Raw genomic sequence first — 19,369 nt, 5'->3', positions numbered from 1 at the left:
GTTCATGGCAGACATTCAATGGATGTGTGATAGGAGGGATCCATTTAAAGCCTTGACTTCAAGTCTGATTCCAAGAAGCCTGTGTTTTTTGTTTGTTTGTTTTGAAACAAGGTCTTGCTCTGTTGCCCTGGCTGGAGTGCAGTGGCATGATCATAGCTCACTGCAGCCTTGACTTAAGTGATCCTCCCACCTTAGCCTCCTGAGTAGCAGGGACCACAGGTACATGTCACCATGCTCGGCCAATTTCTAGCGATGAGGGTCTTGCTTTGCTGCCCAGTTTGGTCTCAAATTCCTGGCCTCAAGTGATCCTCCTACCTTGGTCTCTCAAAGTGCTAGGATTACAGGCATGAGCCACTGCACCCAGTCAAGCCTGTGTTCTTAATCACAGTTCAGTGCTCCACATTAACGCCAGAGACAGCTAGCAACTTGAGTTGAGTCAGTGCTTGAATGTTCTGATTTCCCAAACTAAACTGATTATTCCCACCCTATAATGTACCATAGCTAAAAAAAGAAGCAATTCTTTTAGCAAAGAAATACTTAACTGAGCCCTGCTTGAATATCACCACGTATCAGGCATTGTCCTAGCTGTACAAGAGTAACACTGAAGATCTTTCAGACTGAAGTTGCCTTCTTCATACAGTCTAATAAAAGGGCTTTCTGGAAAAGTCATTTCAAAATCCAACATGGCAACTGAACATATATTATTTACACTGGGCTAAATGCTGAGGAGGACATAAAGAAATAAATAAACTTCAAAGGACTATAAAGCCATTTCTGGTAGAAAATGTCAGAAAGTAGCAGCCAGAGATAAAGCTGCTCTGGGCCTTACTGATCTCTTTATAATACATCTGTGTAGAAACTTGACTACTTAAACTTGACTACGTGAAAGATTAAAATGACGATAGGTCACAGAATTCTACTGTTTTAGGATCACTTCTAACTTTGCTCCTTAATACCAGGCCAATGAAAATTATTCTACTGAAAGAATGAACTCTGAGGAACCATATATTATATATAGAAGACACTATAAAAAGAAGAAGTTAGCCAGGTGTGGTGGCTCACACCTACAATCCCAGCACTTTGGGGAGGCTGAGGTGGAAGGATCACCTGAACAAGAGTTTGGGACCAGCCTGAGCAACATAGTGAGACCTCATCACTGCAAAGCAAAAAAAAAAAAAAAAAAAATCCTGGTAGCATTTGCCTGTGGTCCCAGCTAGGCAAGAAGCATAGGTGGATGGATCACTTGAGTCTGAGAGGTAAAGGCTGCAGTGAACTGTGATTGTACCACTGCACTCCAGCGTGGGTAACAGAGTGAGACTGTAGCTCTAAATAAATAAAAAATAAATAAGGTTGGGTATGATCACTCACAACTATAATCTCAGCACTTTGGCAGTCCAACACAGGAGGATTACCTGAGGCCAGCAGTTTGAGACTAGCCTGGGCAACAGTGAGACCCTGCCTCTACAAAAAATACAGAATTAGCTGGTAATGGTGGTGTGAGCTATAGTCCTAGCTACTCAGAAGGCTGAGAGAGGGAGGCTTGCTTGAGCTCAGGAGTTCCAGTCTGGAATGAGCCGTGATCATGCCACTGCACTCTAGCCTGGATGACAGAGGGAGACACTGTCTGAAAAACAACAGCAAAAATAAATAAAAAACAAAAAAAGACAAGAGAGAAAAATAAGAATGAATGGGAGCCATTTTGATTTGCCACAGGGCTTTCCCCATGATGTCCTTGTATTGGACTGAGAGAAGAAGCACAAATGTCCAGTATGAGCAAAGTTAGGAATTCAGACCAGTTTCCGAGAGCCTTAGACCAGTATGTTTTCACTGTACCAAGTTGTCCTGAATGGGAGAGTCTGGAATAAGAAATTAAAATAACTTCTGAAAACCTCCTATAGATAGATATGAAATGCAAAAGTGGTGGTATAATCACATTTCATTGAGCCTAATTATTAAATTATTTCAATTTTTAGCTTAAAAATATTATTTATATATAATGTATACCCATGTCAGAGCAGCACTCATTCATAATAGCCAAGAGATGGAGGCAACCCAGATATCTATTGTCAGATGAATGGATAAAGAAAAATGTGGTACATATTTAACAGCATATTATTATTCAGCTTAAAAATGAAGGAAAGTCTGCCACATGCTACAACATGGATGAAACCTGCTAGATGAACCAAAAAACACTGTTATGATTCCACTCAAATGAGGTATCTAGATTAGTCAAATCCATAGAAACAGAGGGTAGGCTGGTATTATCAGAGTTTTAGTTTTAATCCTTACAAGATAAAAAGATTCTGGAGATTGGTTGTATAGTAATGTAAATATAATTAACACTATTGAACTGTACACTTAGAAATGGTTAAGAAGATATGTTTTATGTTATGCTTTCTTTTTTCTACCATTACCACCATATACACATACAAAATCTTTGATAAAAAATTGTAATTGAGAGAGAGGGGGAAAAACCTACTAATCAATGTATAGCACATCATTAACTTGCAAGCACAAAAAGAGAAACTTGCCAAGTTGAGGGGTGGGGAGAATACAAATGAGAAATTTCTAAAGAAACAATGTCATTAAACTAATAACTAAGTCCGAAAGACTACAGGGCTTTTGGGAGTCTTTAATATGCTACTTGTTGAATCTCCCCAAGGGGTAAATAGTCTGGCACCTAGAAAAAGCTCAAGAAATGACAGTGATATTATTATAATGAGAATGATGCTGCTGCTGTTAATGCTGCTCAGTCTTCATTTCTTGTCATCAGTAGTAAAATGGCTGTTTTTTTTCCATGCTGGGTTTGCCTTTTCAGACTATTTACTATGCGTGTCTGGGAGAGATGATGGTGTTTCTAAGGATGCAAAGGGCAAAGAAGCAGGAAGCTTCAAGAATGCTTTCTTAGTTATTTAGGACATGATAAGAAGTATCAGTGGGGAGAAATAGCAGAAAATTTAATGTATATATGTCAGTGTCAGAACACATGCAAGGAGAATACTAAGATAAAAAAAAACAGTAAATATGAAAAGAAATAATCAAATGAATCACTGAACTTGTAGTGTTCCACATTAAATTAAGGATATATTCTTACAAGCATTTTACTAAAATATCAGAGATCTCACAAACAGCTAGTGTGGTACCCTGGTCTCCTGATTCTCGAAGTACCCCCTTCCCTTTAACTCTAACATTCTTTGTCTCAAAAATAAATTCTTTCAGTACAGAAAGCTAGATTAGGATTTACTTGAAATTTAAGGTAATACATTCTCATTTGACTTAAAAAATTGTCATATTCTTTCTTAACCCTCTCCATTTAGTGACTGACACTGAAAAAAAAAAATGAGAGGAATCTTAAAGTGGAAGGGATATAACAGACAATGTAGCCAAATACTATAGTGTGAGCACCTGAAGGACCAGTGAACATACAACCAGTTAGCACCCCAAGATCACAAAGCAAGCAAAAAATTGTACAAATACCACAGAATGTGTGTGTGTATAGCAACTGCTTAGCAACTTATAAGGCATTCCACTAGGGCAGCACATTTTAAAATTCACCATCACAGGCATATTCTCCATATTTTCTCCCTATTTCTCCCCAGAAGGCCCTGAGGGAAGCCCAAGGATCATTGTCTGTCTTTTTTAAAAAAGAAACAGAAATAACAAAACAAAAACCCAGCACATTAATTAATTCTCTGAATTAAAGAAAGTTCTCAAAATTTTAATTCCATGATAACTATTACATGGGCCAAAAGTTTATGGTACTAGTTTGAGTCAACACAAACAAGTATTAGATATTTTCAGTAAACTAGGTATCCAATTGGCTATGAAGGCAGTACTCACAGCCAAGTGTAAAGGGCTTATTGTTGCTCTATTATCGGAATCACTCAGCATGTCTGTTCCTGAGGTTTCCATTAACTGAAAAAGAAGAAGCATTTTAAATGTCAGAAAGATATACTACTGCAATTATTCTCTCCCATACCTCCAGTTCAAATCAGTTTTAGAGTATTATTTGGTAACTCAGCAGCTTATAAAACACAAATATTATGAAAGTGTAGTAAGGACCACAGACTAAAAGCTTTGAAGACAGGCTATAAAACTAAGAGTTTGGGGGAAATGCTATTCAAGTGCCACCAAGTAAACATTTTCCTTCCTTCTGTACACGATTTCTGTCACTGTCTTTGCTCCTAAGGTTATGCAAAAAGACCTTCAGCTCTAATGAGGGGAAAAAGATAAACATAATTGGTAGGAGGAATTGACTTATACTTACAACATCTAGAGGAGTTTCACTTGCAATCTGAAATAAAGGTCAAAACAAAAATATTTAGTTTGGTAAGTATTCACCTATATTAAGTCTCAACTTACATAGGGCTTTGCTAACTTTTATTCTAAACCCCTGCTTCCTTTGCCTCCAAAAAGTTAGGTGTTTTAAATGATTTTATATCACAGCAGACATCAAATCTATATACATAGGTCTAAAATTTGGTCTGAAGATCCATAATAACCTAAGAAAACAGTTGTTATTTTTGTAACAGGGTTCCAAGTGCTATATTAAATTGTCAACCTCCTTTTTCTGCTTTTATATCCACTCTCCTTGAATTTTATTTCCCCTTGAAGGGAAGCAAAGTTTAATGTAATTTATGACATAAGTCTAAATAAAAGAATCTTTAACCTAAAGTATCTGTTACACACATGAATACCTTTTCCTTGACTTTCCTTCTGGTTTGGCAAATTTGGTGAATGATGGTATTATATTTCAAAATAAGACCACAATAAAAATAAACTTCCTTTGCAGAAGTAGAGTCTCCCTTATTAGGAAGGGCTGTGAAATAAATAAATGGGCCTTTTGGAATTCCCTGAATATATGTGGAAGATATTCCTCTCACAGAAACTTTTATTTCTCACATAAGACACAGTTATAGTTCTTTAGAAACTTATGAGAAATATTTATTTAAAGGGGCAGGAGAAGTAAACACTGCAGACACAGACATGGGGTAATCAGTAGCTCTCTCCAGAGATCTAATTTTCTCCTTTTTTAAAAGGAAAAGAGAATGAGATATATCTTTTTAAGAGGTATATACATTCTGAAAATGTTAAAAAACAAAATGAAATTTGTTTCTTGATCCATTTATCATCATTTTTGTTAAATTATTACACTATAAACTCACATCAGACCTTTCACAAGAATTCAGGAATCTTACCAGCTGAAGACATAGACGGTGACCATAAGCAGCTGAATAATGAACTGCATTGTATCCTTGCTTATCACGGATCCCTGGATTTGCATCGTTTCTTAGTAAGTATTCCAGGCACCTACATACAACAACAACATACTGAAAATTCTAAATCTTGCATATCAACCAATGATAAGAGACTGAAATTAAAAACTGATAATTTTTCTGATACTTAAGTAATATAAAAATCATAAATGTATCACACTGTAAAAATGTCATTTAAATGACACTATCATAAAAATGCAAATGAAACATTCATAAAAGAATCTTCTTGATTCAAAGTAGATACCTTGAAAGCCTGTCACGTTTTTCGTTTTTTATACATGAAGGCTCTTTTTTACAGTCTGTATCTATACCACCACCTATTCTACTCAGACAATGTTGGACGGGATTAAAGTTTTGTTGGTGAGTACATAATACTGGTAATATTACTATTTATCTATCTAGAACACAGAATAAGTAAATTTTTCATCATGAAGCTCAAGAAAGGATGTGAAACAAAACCAAACCCCAAGAAATCAAGGTCAGAATTCAATGAACCTGAATTAGAAGACTAAGAAGAGGTATATACACAGAGTAAAGTGGTAATAAGGTATTCATAAGAGATACTTCATTTCATTTCTGTGATATTAAAATATGACGAAAATAATAATAATAATAATAATAAACGACTATATGTACAACCACTATGGAAAAGTATGGAGATTCCTTAAAGAACTAAAAATAAAATTACCACTTGACCCAGCAATCACACTATTGGGTATCTACCCAGGGGAAAAGAAGTCATTATATGAAAAAGGCCCTTGCACATGCATGGTTTTTTTTTTTTTTGAGATGGAATCTCACTTTGTCGCAGGCTAGAGTGTAGTGGCCCAATCTTGGCTCACTGCAATCTCTGCCTCCCGGGCTCAATCAATTCTCCTGCCTCAGCCTCCCTGAGGGACTACAGCTGCGTGCCACCACGCCCAGCTAATTTTTGTATTTTTAGTAGAGACAAGGTTTCCCATGTTGGCCAGAATGGTCTTGATCTCTTGACCTCGTGATCCGCCTGCCTCGGGCTCCCAAAGTGCTGGGATTACAGGCGTGAGCCCACTGCGCCTGGCCACACATGCATGTTTATAGCAGCACAATTCCCAATTGCAAAAATATGAAACCAGCCTAAATGTCTATCAACCAACAAGTGCATAAAGAAAATGTGGTATATATGCACCATTGAATACTACTCAGCCACAGAAAGGAACAAAATAACAGCATTCGCAGCAACCTGGAGTTGGAGACCATTATTCTAAGTGAAGTAATTCAGGAATGGAAAATCAAATATCATATGTTCTCAATTACAAGTGGGAGCTATGAGGAGACCCAAAGGCACAAAAATGACAGAATGGACTTTGAGGAGTCTTGTAACCAATGTGTAGTCTTTTATCCCTCACACCGAATAAAATTTTATCCCTCACATTTATAAAAGACTACACATTGGGTACAGTGAACATTGCTCAGGTGATCTGTGCAGCAAAATCTCAGAAATCATCACTGAAGAACTTATCCATATAACCAAAAACCACTTGTTCCCCAAGAACTACTGAAATAAAATATAATAAAAATAAATTTAAAAACACCATATAGGGCTGGCTGTGGTGGCTCAGCCTGTAATCCCAGCACTTGGGGAGGCTGAGGTGGGTGGATCATGAGGTCAGGAGATGGAGACCATCCTGGCCAACATGGTAAAACCCCGTCTCTACTAAAAATACAAAAATTAGCTGGGTGTGGTGGTGTGCGACTGTAATCCCAGCTACTTGGGAGGCTGAGGCAGGAGAATCGCTTGAACCTGGGAGTGAAGTTTGCAGTGAGCCGCGACTGCGCCACTGCACTCCAGCCTGGGCAATAGAATGAGACTCCGTCTCAACAACCACCACCACCACAACACTATATAGTCCACAATTTATAATTGTAATAAATTTTATTACAGCAAATAAAAGTACTGAAATAGAAATAAAAAAATTTTCCCTTAGTTTGGTACCAGTGATCTTGGGCCATAATGGTAAAATAGCCTCTGTTTATTCATTTGATACATGGAGAAGCCAACTAAAAAAGTCTATTCATGTTCAAATTCCAAGTTTGTAATTACTCAATGATCATTTGTCTGGGATTCAACTATGTCTACCCGAATATTAAACTATTTGGGGAAATGCTCCTTGTTAAAACTTTCCAAAATCACACTGAAGTCATACAAAAACAAATAAAAAGAAATTCTATAGCAAAGTAACCGATCTTTCAGTAACTAGCTCACAAATATATGAGTGCCATTACTTCAATGCTAACGCTTATTTCTTTAAATGCTGAATTTCTTAAAATGCTTTAGATCTCTTAAAAATTACTTTCAGAATCTTTATTGTAATATCTTCAATGGTAGCAAATGTTCCTCCATTTAAGTGCAAATGGTATTTATGCAGCTAAAATTCTTTGGAGTCAAGCATAATAATAAAAAAAGATTAAAATGGGTATCACTATGATTAAAAAAAAACTAAACAAAATCCAAGTCTGGCTCTAAAGTAACAAGACTGGTGTTTTTCTGGTTTTGTTTTGCTTCATAAACTAGCTCTGAGAACAAGCCAGGAAAAGGAAGTATTTCAGTTAGTGTGTAAAATCTGTTTGTACATAGCCTTCCTTGGTGCCCAGTTGAGAGGACAGTGCTCACTGGGATGCAGAAAAAGCCTGCAAGTCTGTAGGAAGATTCATTTACAGACAAAAATATTTTATCCAAGGGCATTAAAATAAATCTTTAATCAAGTTCTCTAGATGTGATAAAACAGAAACGGTTCTCCCTTACTGAGACCTGAGTACAAGACTTATACTAATATAATTTCTTTTATTGGCATACCCTTCAGATTTTGCTAAACAATATAAATTTTCATAATTACTCTGTGTATTATCTTTAACGAGTGAAAAAGATTACTGACACTAAGTTAAATGACTTTCCCCAAATTCTTTGGCTAGAATTCTTTGGCAAACCAAGGACTAAACCTCAGGTCTTCTTCTCTTTATCCACTATTTTTTCTATGTTCCCACAAAGGTTTGGAACAGTGGTTAATCAGTTATGGTGATAAGTTAACCGGGGTACTTATAAAATACTGAACCATAAAATTACTAGATCTTGAAAATGTGGACTTCATTAGAGGGTGGGGACAGCAGAGTCTGTCTATTCTTTTTTCTGCTTGTACATTAACACATGCTCATTTTATAAAACCCAGACAATTAAGAAATGAAGATTCTCTATAATCTGTCTGAAATAAAATATATACACAAAATCTGAAAAAACAGTTATGGCTAAACAACAAACTATTCTGTTATATTTTTTCCTCAATGTTAGGCAAATTAAATATCATCATCCCCACTAACCACATAGGTTAAGTAGTTTAAATCAATCTATTTAAATTTCTCCTACTCTTACCCTACCACTCATAAACCCTACCACTTTGAGTTCTGATGCAAGTTCAGATTGATTCAAGTTCATGTGACCCATGGCTGGTCAGAGCACTGGATAAGGACCACTCAGCCAGAAAAATAGATGTGGTACTGTCACTCCCAGAGGCCCTCCCTCCTTTCTACTCTTCCTACATCATGGCATATAACAGTTCTTACCACCCCTGCCACCCCACCCCTGGCCCAAAAAATCAGTTTTAAAAAACACAACGAACCCTTATAGGAAGATTAGGATATGTCAGAGCTGTTCCAAACAATTCATATATACTAAAATCTTTTAAACTCTACATAGTCGTGACTGAGTTTAGACTATTATCTCCATATTCACAGATGAAATAGGCACAGAGAGGTTAAGTAATTTTCCCAAGGTCCCATAGTAAGAGGTAGAGAAAGTATCAAACACAGTGCTCTTACAGACATAAACACAGTAAGCTTAACGAGGTTGCTGAATGTACATCACATACAAAAGGCAAATACATCTTCTATATACCAAAACAAAAAATATTTAAAGATTTTGGGTGAAGTTATTAGGAGGTAGGGCCTTTAAGGGGTGATTAGGTCATGAGGGAAGAGCCCTCCCTCATGAATCGGATTAGTGCCCTTATAAATAAGGCCCAAAAGAGCTCTTTCACCCCTTCTACCATGTGAGGATATGGCAAGAATATGCCCTCAAAGAGTAAGTGGGCCTTCTCCAGACACTGGCCTTGATGTTCTTGACTTCTCAGCTTCCAGAACTGTGAGAAATAAAATTTCTGTTGTTTATAAGCCATCCAGTTTTTGGCTTTTGTTATAGCAGTCCAAACAGACTAAGAGAATTGTTATTGCGTAGTTAGGGTGTTGCTGAAACAAATATCTAAAAATGTGGAAGAGGTTTTGGAACTGGATAATGGACAGAGGCTGGAAGAGTTTCGAAGTGCGGGCTAGAGACTGTCTCCCATGAAACATTTTCTAAAACTATATATAATATTTAAAAAGCTGTATGATAACACGTATCAGGGCTTCAACTTTGATTAAGGCTGTGAGGGACATAAAATGATCTATATACACATACAGCAATACAACTGCTGATGATGGTTATCTCAGGAGAGCTGGTCTGAGGGGAATTTCTTCCTTATAGATAATCAGGAAAAACAGCCCTCAACCTTTCCCTTCTCTTATATACATACTATACACATGTACATACTATACACATATACAAGGAGAAGACCCTCATCATCTTGCTCAAAGACAGCCCTGTATGTCTTTGCAAAAGGCAAATACAATTTTATTAATATGTCACATGTTTAATATGTTTATTGTGATAGCAGCCATATATTTGTTTGCTGGATTCTTACATGATGTAAAATAAAGACACTTCAGAGGACTTGCTGAATGACTATCAAGAATGCAGGCATCAGGACAATGTGGGTGACTTGCAGAATGACTAGAATGAGTCAGGAAAGATTTCATGTATTTTTCCAATTATTTACTCAAAGTGAGGACGAAGAGATATAAGGCAGAGCAGAACTGTAATTACTGTATGTCAGTCCTAAACAGCAGAAAACCAATGTTGGATTGTTAAAAATTCCAAAGTATAAACAGTAACTTTTCCTGGGGAGCTTTAAAGGTAGAAACTGTGATGCTGACCGGGGATTAGTAAATAACCATTTAATAAACAAGCAAATGTACATTATTAAGTAATAGTTATTGGAAGCTCTCAAGAATCTCTTCTTTTAGAAAATAATTCATTCTTGCTTTGGCAGAATGAATCAATTATGCCTGATTCTCTTATTACTCAAGTTATTTCTGAGAATTAAAACCTTTCAATTTAAGAAAAATAAATCAATCCTTTAATGCCACTGTTTGAGCCTCCAAAACAATCACTTATTGAAAAGATGCCTCTGGCATCCTAGAATAATTACTGTGGCTTATACTTTCTACGAGGCTCCCAAGGAACAAATCACTGAATCAACAAATGACAGCATTAGACAGGCTCTCTGGGATTTTGATACTTAATAAACATAGGAAACAGAGGCTCCAATTAACAGTGATAGATTATGCACAGTCTCATTTATGCAAGCTAACAGGGAGGATTCATTTTCCTTTTACAAATGAAAAATATTCTGGCTTAGCAATTACTTGCTCATGCTCAAACAGGTACAGTATGGAAACTCCAAGATTTAAATTGGCTCTTTCTGATCCCAAAGCTCATGTTCTTTCCAGTATATCACGTTTAGTGTACACACTGAGGATTAAATATTTAAATAATAAAAATCACTGCCTGCTTACTCAAAACAGTTTATATTCAGTGAGAAAACCAGTGATTTTAGTACTGTACCCTTCTATAGAAAAAGTAGATTGGCTTAAAAAGAAACCACAAATCTCCAACACTATGGGTTGAATTATGTTATTCGTGTGTGTGTGTGTGTGTGTGTGTGTGAGAGAGAGAGAGAGAGAGAGAGAGAGAGAGAGAGGGAGAGTGAGAATTCAGGTTTAGTGCATTTGTTTAAGGGCAGAAGGACCAAAGTGTAATCTTTTTTGGGGGGGACTGTGGGGGACAATCTCAGTGGAATCTGGTTCATACTGAGCTGTACTCAATAACCAGTCTGTGAAAGTAATGGTAAAGGACTACATATGGTGATAAAAGTCATTTTAGGTATAACTTATTTTAAGCAAATCTATAAATAAAATCCTGAAATTATAAAACTGATAAATTAGGGATAATCTACTTATCCAAGTTTACCGAAGTATTTTCTGATTTACAGTCTTTATCACAGATTTTATTTAAATAGTTGCTACCTCAAAACATATTTCATATTCTTGCAAATAAAGTACACATTACTATTGCCTTTAAGATTAGAATTTTAGGCTGGGCACGGTAGCTTACTCCTGTAATCTCAGCACTCTGGAAGGCCAAGGTGGGCAGATCACTTGAGGTTAGGAGTTTGAGACTAGCCTTGCCAACATGGTGAATCCGTGTCTCTACTAAAACTACAAAAATTAGCTGGCCATGGTGGTGGGTACCTGTAGTACCAACTACTTGGGAGGCTGAGGGACGAGAATTGCTTGAACCTGGGAGGTGGAAGTTGCAGTGAGCCAAGATTGCATCACTGCACTCCAGCCTGGGTGACAGAGCAAGGCTCCATCTCAAAACAAACAAACAAACAAAAAACCCCCTAGAATTATAGCCACAAATCCAATGTAACAAAATGTTACTTATAAAAATGGCTTTGAAATTAAAGAGTTTATACTAAATTAACATTTGTGAAGAATCAAATTATGCTTATTTTGAGGGTAAAAAATAAATATTAAAAACTGAATAATTTTATGTTATATGAAGTACATTTATAACATTTCCCCCCAGAAACCATTACTTATTTTCGCCAATGATATTTTTACTCTTCACTGACCCACATCATGGAGAATTACCAGACACTGAAAATCTTTTTCTGTTTTCAATGAGTTTATTTTCTTCCAAGAAGAAAAAAAAAATGTATCAAGATACAATAAGCAGGTCTTACAATTTTAGGTGAATATTACTATACTTATGAAACAGTTTATGCATCATTTATTCTTGTTTTCACTTATTCTTGGCCAACATTTACTTATTCTGTCATCTAATTTACTTATTTAAGCAACATGTAGTGCCCACTACATACCAGGTTCTGCCAGTTCAATTACTACCTTTTGGATACCAATTTACAAGGGTTCCTTGCAAATCTGAACTGGAATACAGGTACTTCTGAAGGATACCTGTATTCTAATCTCTACCCAATTTTATGATGATATTGCTCATATAGCTCCTCTCTCCCTTTCCCCATGATACAGTCATTGCTGTAGCCTCTGAGAAGTCAGGTGGAAAACATGAAAGTGATATTAAGACGCTCTTTTGGCAGGAAGGACAAGAAGGGACCTTATCTTTCTTTCACCAGAGCAGCTAGTAAAGCTGGTGCTGAGAACAGGCAGTAATAACTATGATTTAGGAATTAACTATGAAACCAATTTATTTCCCTAAACAGACTAAGGGCAAAGATAATCAACAAAAAATACAAAGAGGAAACACAGATTTGCAACAAAAACAACCATGTGGAAGATGCCAGTTTACAGAAATATTGATCCTCTACTCTCACTTATATGGTACTTACTTGCCATCTGTGTCTGATGTAGCTGCATAGTGCAGGGGTGTGCAGCCTCTTTCATCAAGGTCATTCACACTTGCTCCTGATCCCACAAGAGCAAACAGGCACTGGTAATTGCAGTTGGCAGCAGCATAGTGCAGTGGAGATCTTTTGTGTCCAAGTTAATACAAGAAAGATAAAAGCCAGAGGCATAACTAGTAAACAGAAGCATGGTTGACTCCTACTCCTTCCAGTTACAAATACTGTATTTACATTGAGACTTAGACTGCCATATACTAAGTCTTGTGGAAGACTGGATGGAAAGCTAGAAGAAGAAAGTAAGGTGGCAGAGAACCTTTAAGTATATGAAATAAGATAAAAATGAAGTTATTTCCATCGTCTCCAGGCCGTAGCAATCCTAGTCCCAGTCCTTTGAGTGACTTTCAAATAACCTTCATATTCTGCTCAGAAATGTGAAAGCTTTCATTTTAAGAAAGTTTCCCCTACATTAATAAAAATGTTCTACAGTACAGAGGTAGCAATTTCTATTCATGTTTCAGTAGAAGAACAAAGGATAAGACAAAAAATAGAAGAAACATTTAAAAAAAAAAGCAATTAATCCTGAATTACTTTGAAGCCTCTAAACTCAAAATATTCTTCAGAAGCCCCCTCTGTTATTTGTAGTATAGAATACCTGAGGTACTAAAAATTAATATAAACTGGATTAAAATATAATTATAAAAGCAAATTCACTATAAAAATATTGCATTCCAAAGCCAAAGTGATTTTTTTATTTTATGGGTCATTAGTTCTTTCCATTAGCAGGCTTACGAGAGCAGTCTGTTCTTCAAAGTAATTATGGCGTCAAATAGCTTTTATTTTCTTCTATTCATTTCTGATTTCCTACCATGCCCAATTCTTTTTACTTCTCTTCTGCACTGGTTCTATCACATGCACTGACATACATTCACATTTTCTTCTGACATACACCCTTCCCTCTCATATACTTTGCTATGTATAATTCTCAAACTGTTGACACACATAGTTTTGCTTATATTGTCATCTCTATCTTTCAAACCAATGTCAACTGCCTGTAATTCTTTCCCTGTATGGTTCTAATGCACTCTGTGTCAATTCCTACTCTAAGTAACTTAACAGTAGTTTCAAATACTGCTAGCACAAATGCTTAACAATGGGGCCTGCTGAATGACTACAAAGACTGTCATTTCACAGCTGCCTTCCTGCTATGAAATACTTAGTGGGATGTGTGTGTATGTAAGATTTATATAGAAGAGGAGAAAGAAAAATTACACACATATATTTATAACCTATTTCCTCCCTCTTACTACTGCTCTGGAACAAGATATGGGCAGCAAAATCTCTCACAAAGAAATGACTTGGAGAAAGGAGAACTATATCACCATTTTCTAGGTATTGTGAGTTTCTTGAAAACACCAATGTTCTATGGGGCTTTACATTTCCATAGCCATAATTATGGGAGAGCAAGTACAGAGGCATTTATAAGGCCAAGGCTGTTGTTGGTACACTAGGGCTGTGATAGGGACCAAAGAAGAAGAAAACTGTGAGTGAGAACAAATATTTTTAAGTTACTGACTTCAGCTGGGACTCTCAATGAATCATAATCACAATGTACAAGACGCTAAATTGTTCAGTTAATTTTCAGAAGCCAGTTAGAAGGTCAAGCAAGTCATTCGGTAAAAATAGGCTCCATTAAGAAACTATATCATACCCTACCTCCCAAATTTGTCCTTTTTGTTGAAGTCTGCACCAGTATTCAGCAGAAGGTTTAGGCACTCCAAATTCCTATTGAGAGAAAATACAGTTAAAAAACTTAATTGGCAGTGATTTTATAATGAAATTGGTAGGTTTAAAGAAGCATGGAAGCATGCTTTTAAATGAAGATAAATGTGACAAAAATGACGATTTACATTCTATGAAGAATAAAACATTAAAATGCATCTTATCTAGAATTCAGAAAGTTACATCCTTATATATTGGCACACTGATAGGAAATAACACGATTCATGTTGTCACTGTCTAAAAGGAAGATCACATTTGCAAGAGATTCTGAGGCAGTTTCAGGAAATAACATGCTTACAGTTTTTTTCTTTTCTTGAGACAAAGCCTCACTCTGTAGCTCAGGCTAGAATGCAGTGGTGCAATCACAGCTAACGGTGGCCTCCAGCTCCCAGACAAAAGTGATCCTCCAAGTCTCAGACTCCTGAGTAGTTGAGCTTACAGGTGTGAGTCACTGCATGAGTCCGTCAGCTTTCCCTTATCTTCTCCTATACTATGACTGCTTATGTATACGTATCTCTAAGTTAATATTGGAGGAAAGGATATTACTTAAGTATTTCCATAATTTTATAAACCTGAACATCAACTTGCTAGGTTACAATGAAAACTGTAACTGCCAAGCGACAGACACTCAAGTCTGTTGTCCCTCTCTCTGCAGGCAAGTTACACGAAAGTTAGGTTTTAACTGGAAGGTTCTCTGGCAACCTTGGAAGAACAAGGAAGCCAGTTACATGCCACAATCCATCTCTACAACTTAGATTGAGGTGGTATATTCTTGGTTCAACATACTTGTCCTCTGAAATCACTGAAAAATTTTAAGGAATTATCAGTGAGAATAAAGTTCTTACAAAATGTCCTTTTGAGAAATCATGAATTAAATGGCTTATCACAGATCTAAATTCCAGAGGCATTAGATAAGCAGCATGTTTCACCGACCATGAGTTTTAGCTGAAGTTTGTTGCTCATTTGAACCAACTGCCTAATTTTCCCTGGTGGTACTATTTAAAACTTGGTACAAAATCTTCCAATCTCAAACTTAACTCTTCCTAGTAGAGGTAAGACACAGCAAAAAATGAACATTTTTTTTTTCCTGAAAAAAAAAAAAAAGATTTTAAAAGAAATCTACTTAAAAGAGTACTTGTATTATTTAGCATATTCCCAGTATTTTGATGTTCTCATTTGAGAACATACTTTTTAAGAAATGATTAGTTGTTTTTTTTTTCACTTATCCAGGAATTACGTTCTTTTACAGAAGGCAGTATTTCCTTTTATAGGTTTATTCTCTCTCTCACTTATAACCTACACCTTGGCTGGAAGATGAAAAAAAGCATTCTGCCACCGTGGACATTTTTTTCCTAAACGACTCCTGTTTTGTTTTTTATTTTCTGGCAGCCCAGAATTAACAAAAGAGGAACAAAGATAGGAGAAAACCTGCCATGACCAGCTATCTTTTTCTTAAAGAAATAAAAATACTATTAACATACCCTCCAGCTGCAGCTGCATGTAGACAAGTCCTGCCAAAATCATCTGGGGTATCTATATCAAATCCTACAAGAATGAATATATCTTATTTATAACAGACTTTACACTAAATAATTTTGTAACAGACTTTAAAGAATTATGCCACGAAATGTCAAGAATCACATCCTTCCCTCCAATCCCAAACAAAACTATGGGTTCTGAAGTGCCAGAGTGCCTGTAAAAGGCAATACGATACAATGGAGTATTATTTAGCAATAAAAAGAAATAAAGTACTGATAGTGATACATGAATAACACTTGAGAACATTATATTAAGTGAAATAAGCCCATCACAGAAGATCACACTCTGGGTGATTCCATTTATATGAACTCTTCAGAACAGGCACATTTATGGAGACAGAAAGTAGATTAGTGGTTGCCTAGGGCTGAGGGAGAAAAGAAATGGAGACTAACTGCTAATGGTTCTTCATTCATCAGGGGATGAAGAGGGTTTTCTTCTTCTTTTTTTTTTGTGACAGAGTCTTGCTCTGTCACCCAGGCTAGAGTGCAGTGGTGCAATCTCAGCTCAATGCAACCTCTACCTGCTGGGTTCAAGCGATTCTCCTGCCTCAGCCTCCCAAGTAGTTGGGATTACAGCTAATTTTTGTAGTTTTTTTTTTTTTAGTAGAGATAAGTTTTCATCATATTGGCCAGGCTGGTCTTGAACTCCTGACCTCAAGTGATCTGCCTGCCTTGGCCTCCCAAAGTGCTGGGATTACAGGCATGAGCCACCACTCTAGGCCTGAACCCAACATCTTCTAAGAGAGGTTATTAAATTATCCATACTGGACCTGTCTGCATGTAATTTTTAAAAAGCAGGATAAAGAAACTGTCAAAAATTTTGAGGGGTTTGAGGAGACATACAAAAGTCTTCAAAAGTTGTACTTACCTGAAGAAAGAAGTTTTCTGCAGCAATCTGAAAAGCCACTTAAGGCTGCCAAGTGGAGGGGAAACATTCCATGTATGCCGCGCCTAAAGTTAATAGGACAGGACAGTATCTTCATTTTAACACAAGAAAAATACAGTTACATATACTACAAAGAGACCACTTATTTAAGTGAAATACAACTAAAAGAGTCAAAATGTTGTAACACTTTGGAGAGTAATTTGGTTAAAGTTTGATGGTGGGCATAACTTACTACCCAACTATTTTTCTCCTAAAGTAGGGTTTTTCACCTTCAGGACTATTGTCATTATGGACTTTGTTGAGGGGAGGTAAGAAGCCATTCTGTGCATGCAGGCTTACAGGCTGTTCAGCAGCATCCCTGGGCTCTACCCAATGGATGTCATTAACATGAACACCTTCCTCCCCAAATTGTGACAACCAAAAATGCATCTGGATATTTGCTTAGGGAGCAAAATTCACTACTCTGTCACTCCACCATTGAAACATTTGCATAACAAAATATGTTCAAGAATATTTATTGTAGAAATTCTGTAATAGTGAAAAACTGGAAGCAACTTGTATTTGGAAATAAGAAGAATGAATATATTATGAAATCGTTATACAATAATTAAATTCTATAAAATGAACTAGAGCTACTTGTACAGATGTAAAAGAAGAACCAAATTCATATCTACGTGGCTAAACCAACAAGCTCATGTAATTTTTTGGAAAAAGTTACAAAACAGATAGGTTCAGTACCATACCATTACAGAAAATAAAAAAGATTTAAAACTTGTTAATAAATACATGTAAATGTGATACCAAGAATTAGCAGGAGGACTCATCTTTCAAATAAAATATTACACGGGAACTTTAATATATAAAATAAATAAAGGTAAACTGTTCTGACCAAGATGGGGGTGATGGGAGCAGGAAATCCTTTGTAGGATTCCAAGGAATTACTGAGGTTGGCACAGCACAGGCTGAAAACTATTATCTACAGATAGCATTTGATGAAAAAAAAAAAAAGGCATTTGGCACATACAGCTTTCTGGGACTTTTAAGTACTTCTAGTTAAAAATAAAGAGAACACAAAAATTAACAACTCTGATCAAAACTGCGTTATGGTAAGACACAGAAAAATACACCAGCTTACCAAATAAAATCCTATTTAAACATTTTAACCTACCATTTTGTCAATACAAAAGATAAGAAAGTTCAAGCAATTAATACAATATTGAGAATAAAATCCACATTTCCATCTGCAATATCTAAAAAACTGCAGTTCACTTCCCTTTGTGCTTGCCTGTGGCAGTTATCAACACTTCAGTTAAGTACTTACTTTGCAGTGTCAGCACCACTTGTAATAAGAGTGTTGATCAGCAGCTCATGGCCATACCGGGCTGCTATGTGCAAAGGGGTATTTCCATTCTTATCCTCACAGTCGATTACAGCTCCTGCAATACAGGACTTACTGTCAGACACCGGACCATATAAAGATCAAATCAAACCTATTACATGAAAAGTAATAAAAAATGCTGTTCATGCACAAACTAATAGATACAGCAACATTTTTTTTTTTTTTTTGAGACGGAGTCTCACTCTGTCGCCCAGGCTGGAGTGCAGCGGTGCGATCTCAGCTGACTGCAACCTCTGTCTCCCGGGTTCAAACAATTCTCCTGACTCAGCCTCCTGAGTAGCTGGGACTACAGGCGCGCACCACCATGCCCGGCTAATTTTGTATTATTATTTCACCATATTGGCCAGGCATGGCCAATTGGCATGATCCACCCACCTCGGTCTCCCAAAGTGCTGGGACTACAGGCGTGAGCCACCATGCCTGGTCAGAAATAGCAATTTTAGCTAGATTCTATTTATAGCTCATTGATCAGGCCAGGCAATGGATTTACAGATTTTATACTTAAAGCAATTGTGTGAATTAAGCATAAGATTTTAGTCAATTTTTAAACCGACAAGAGGGTTCTGGGGTCCAATAAGTTTCAAAACTGCTGTATTAAAACAAAATTAAACACACAATTCTTTAGAGCAAGACTTCAGAACTTTAATGTGCATACTCTGTGTCATCAAGACTGCATGCAATACTTCAAAAATTATTGGATCATAAACCTATTTCAACTTTTCCCCTACAAAACTGTAGTACCTATTATCTTGAGGATACTTGACAAATAGTTTCTTGAAACATGCCTTGGAAAATGCTGATTTAAAGTAATATACTTAAAAGTTCTTTTGATTTAAAAGTTTAGCTTGCCTAATATCAAACACAAAAGAATACAGGCTCAGGAAATTAAAATCCTGAAAATAGTTGCAGATTCTCAA

At 36.4% G+C, this 19,369-nt stretch overlaps 1 protein-coding gene across 15 annotated transcripts in view; it reads right to left on the bottom strand.

Annotated features, from left to right (window-relative positions):
- ANKRD28 (ankyrin repeat domain 28) overlaps nucleotides 1-19,369 on the bottom strand; it is a 200,461-nt gene that overhangs the window by 26,675 nt on the left and 154,417 nt on the right. For all 15 annotated transcript variants that reach the window (XR_002479185.2, XR_010343446.1, XM_012466765.3 and 12 more), the window contains 8 exons: nucleotides 18,375-18,489; nucleotides 17,036-17,118; nucleotides 16,111-16,174; nucleotides 14,564-14,632; nucleotides 12,836-12,976; nucleotides 5,199-5,310; nucleotides 4,268-4,294; nucleotides 3,841-3,915 (listed from right to left, as the gene is read on the bottom strand). Coding sequence is in view for 13 of the 15 variants with exons in the window: in XM_012466765.3 (XP_012322188.1) it covers nucleotides 3,841-3,915; nucleotides 4,268-4,294; nucleotides 5,199-5,310; nucleotides 12,836-12,976; nucleotides 14,564-14,632; nucleotides 16,111-16,174; nucleotides 17,036-17,118; nucleotides 18,375-18,489 (686 nt within the window). In the remaining 2 variants the exon portion in view is untranslated. The remainder of the gene's footprint in view (nucleotides 1-3,840; nucleotides 3,916-4,267; nucleotides 4,295-5,198; nucleotides 5,311-12,835; nucleotides 12,977-14,563; nucleotides 14,633-16,110; nucleotides 16,175-17,035; nucleotides 17,119-18,374; nucleotides 18,490-19,369) is intronic.

This window comes from Aotus nancymaae, unplaced genomic scaffold (genome assembly GCF_030222135.1).
Source record: "Aotus nancymaae isolate 86718 unplaced genomic scaffold, 86718_ANA_hifiasm-v0.15.2.pri h1tg000019l, whole genome shotgun sequence".
Lineage (NCBI taxonomy): Eukaryota > Metazoa > Chordata > Mammalia > Primates > Aotidae > Aotus > Aotus nancymaae.
This window is presented reverse-complemented; position numbering and strand designations above follow the sequence as displayed.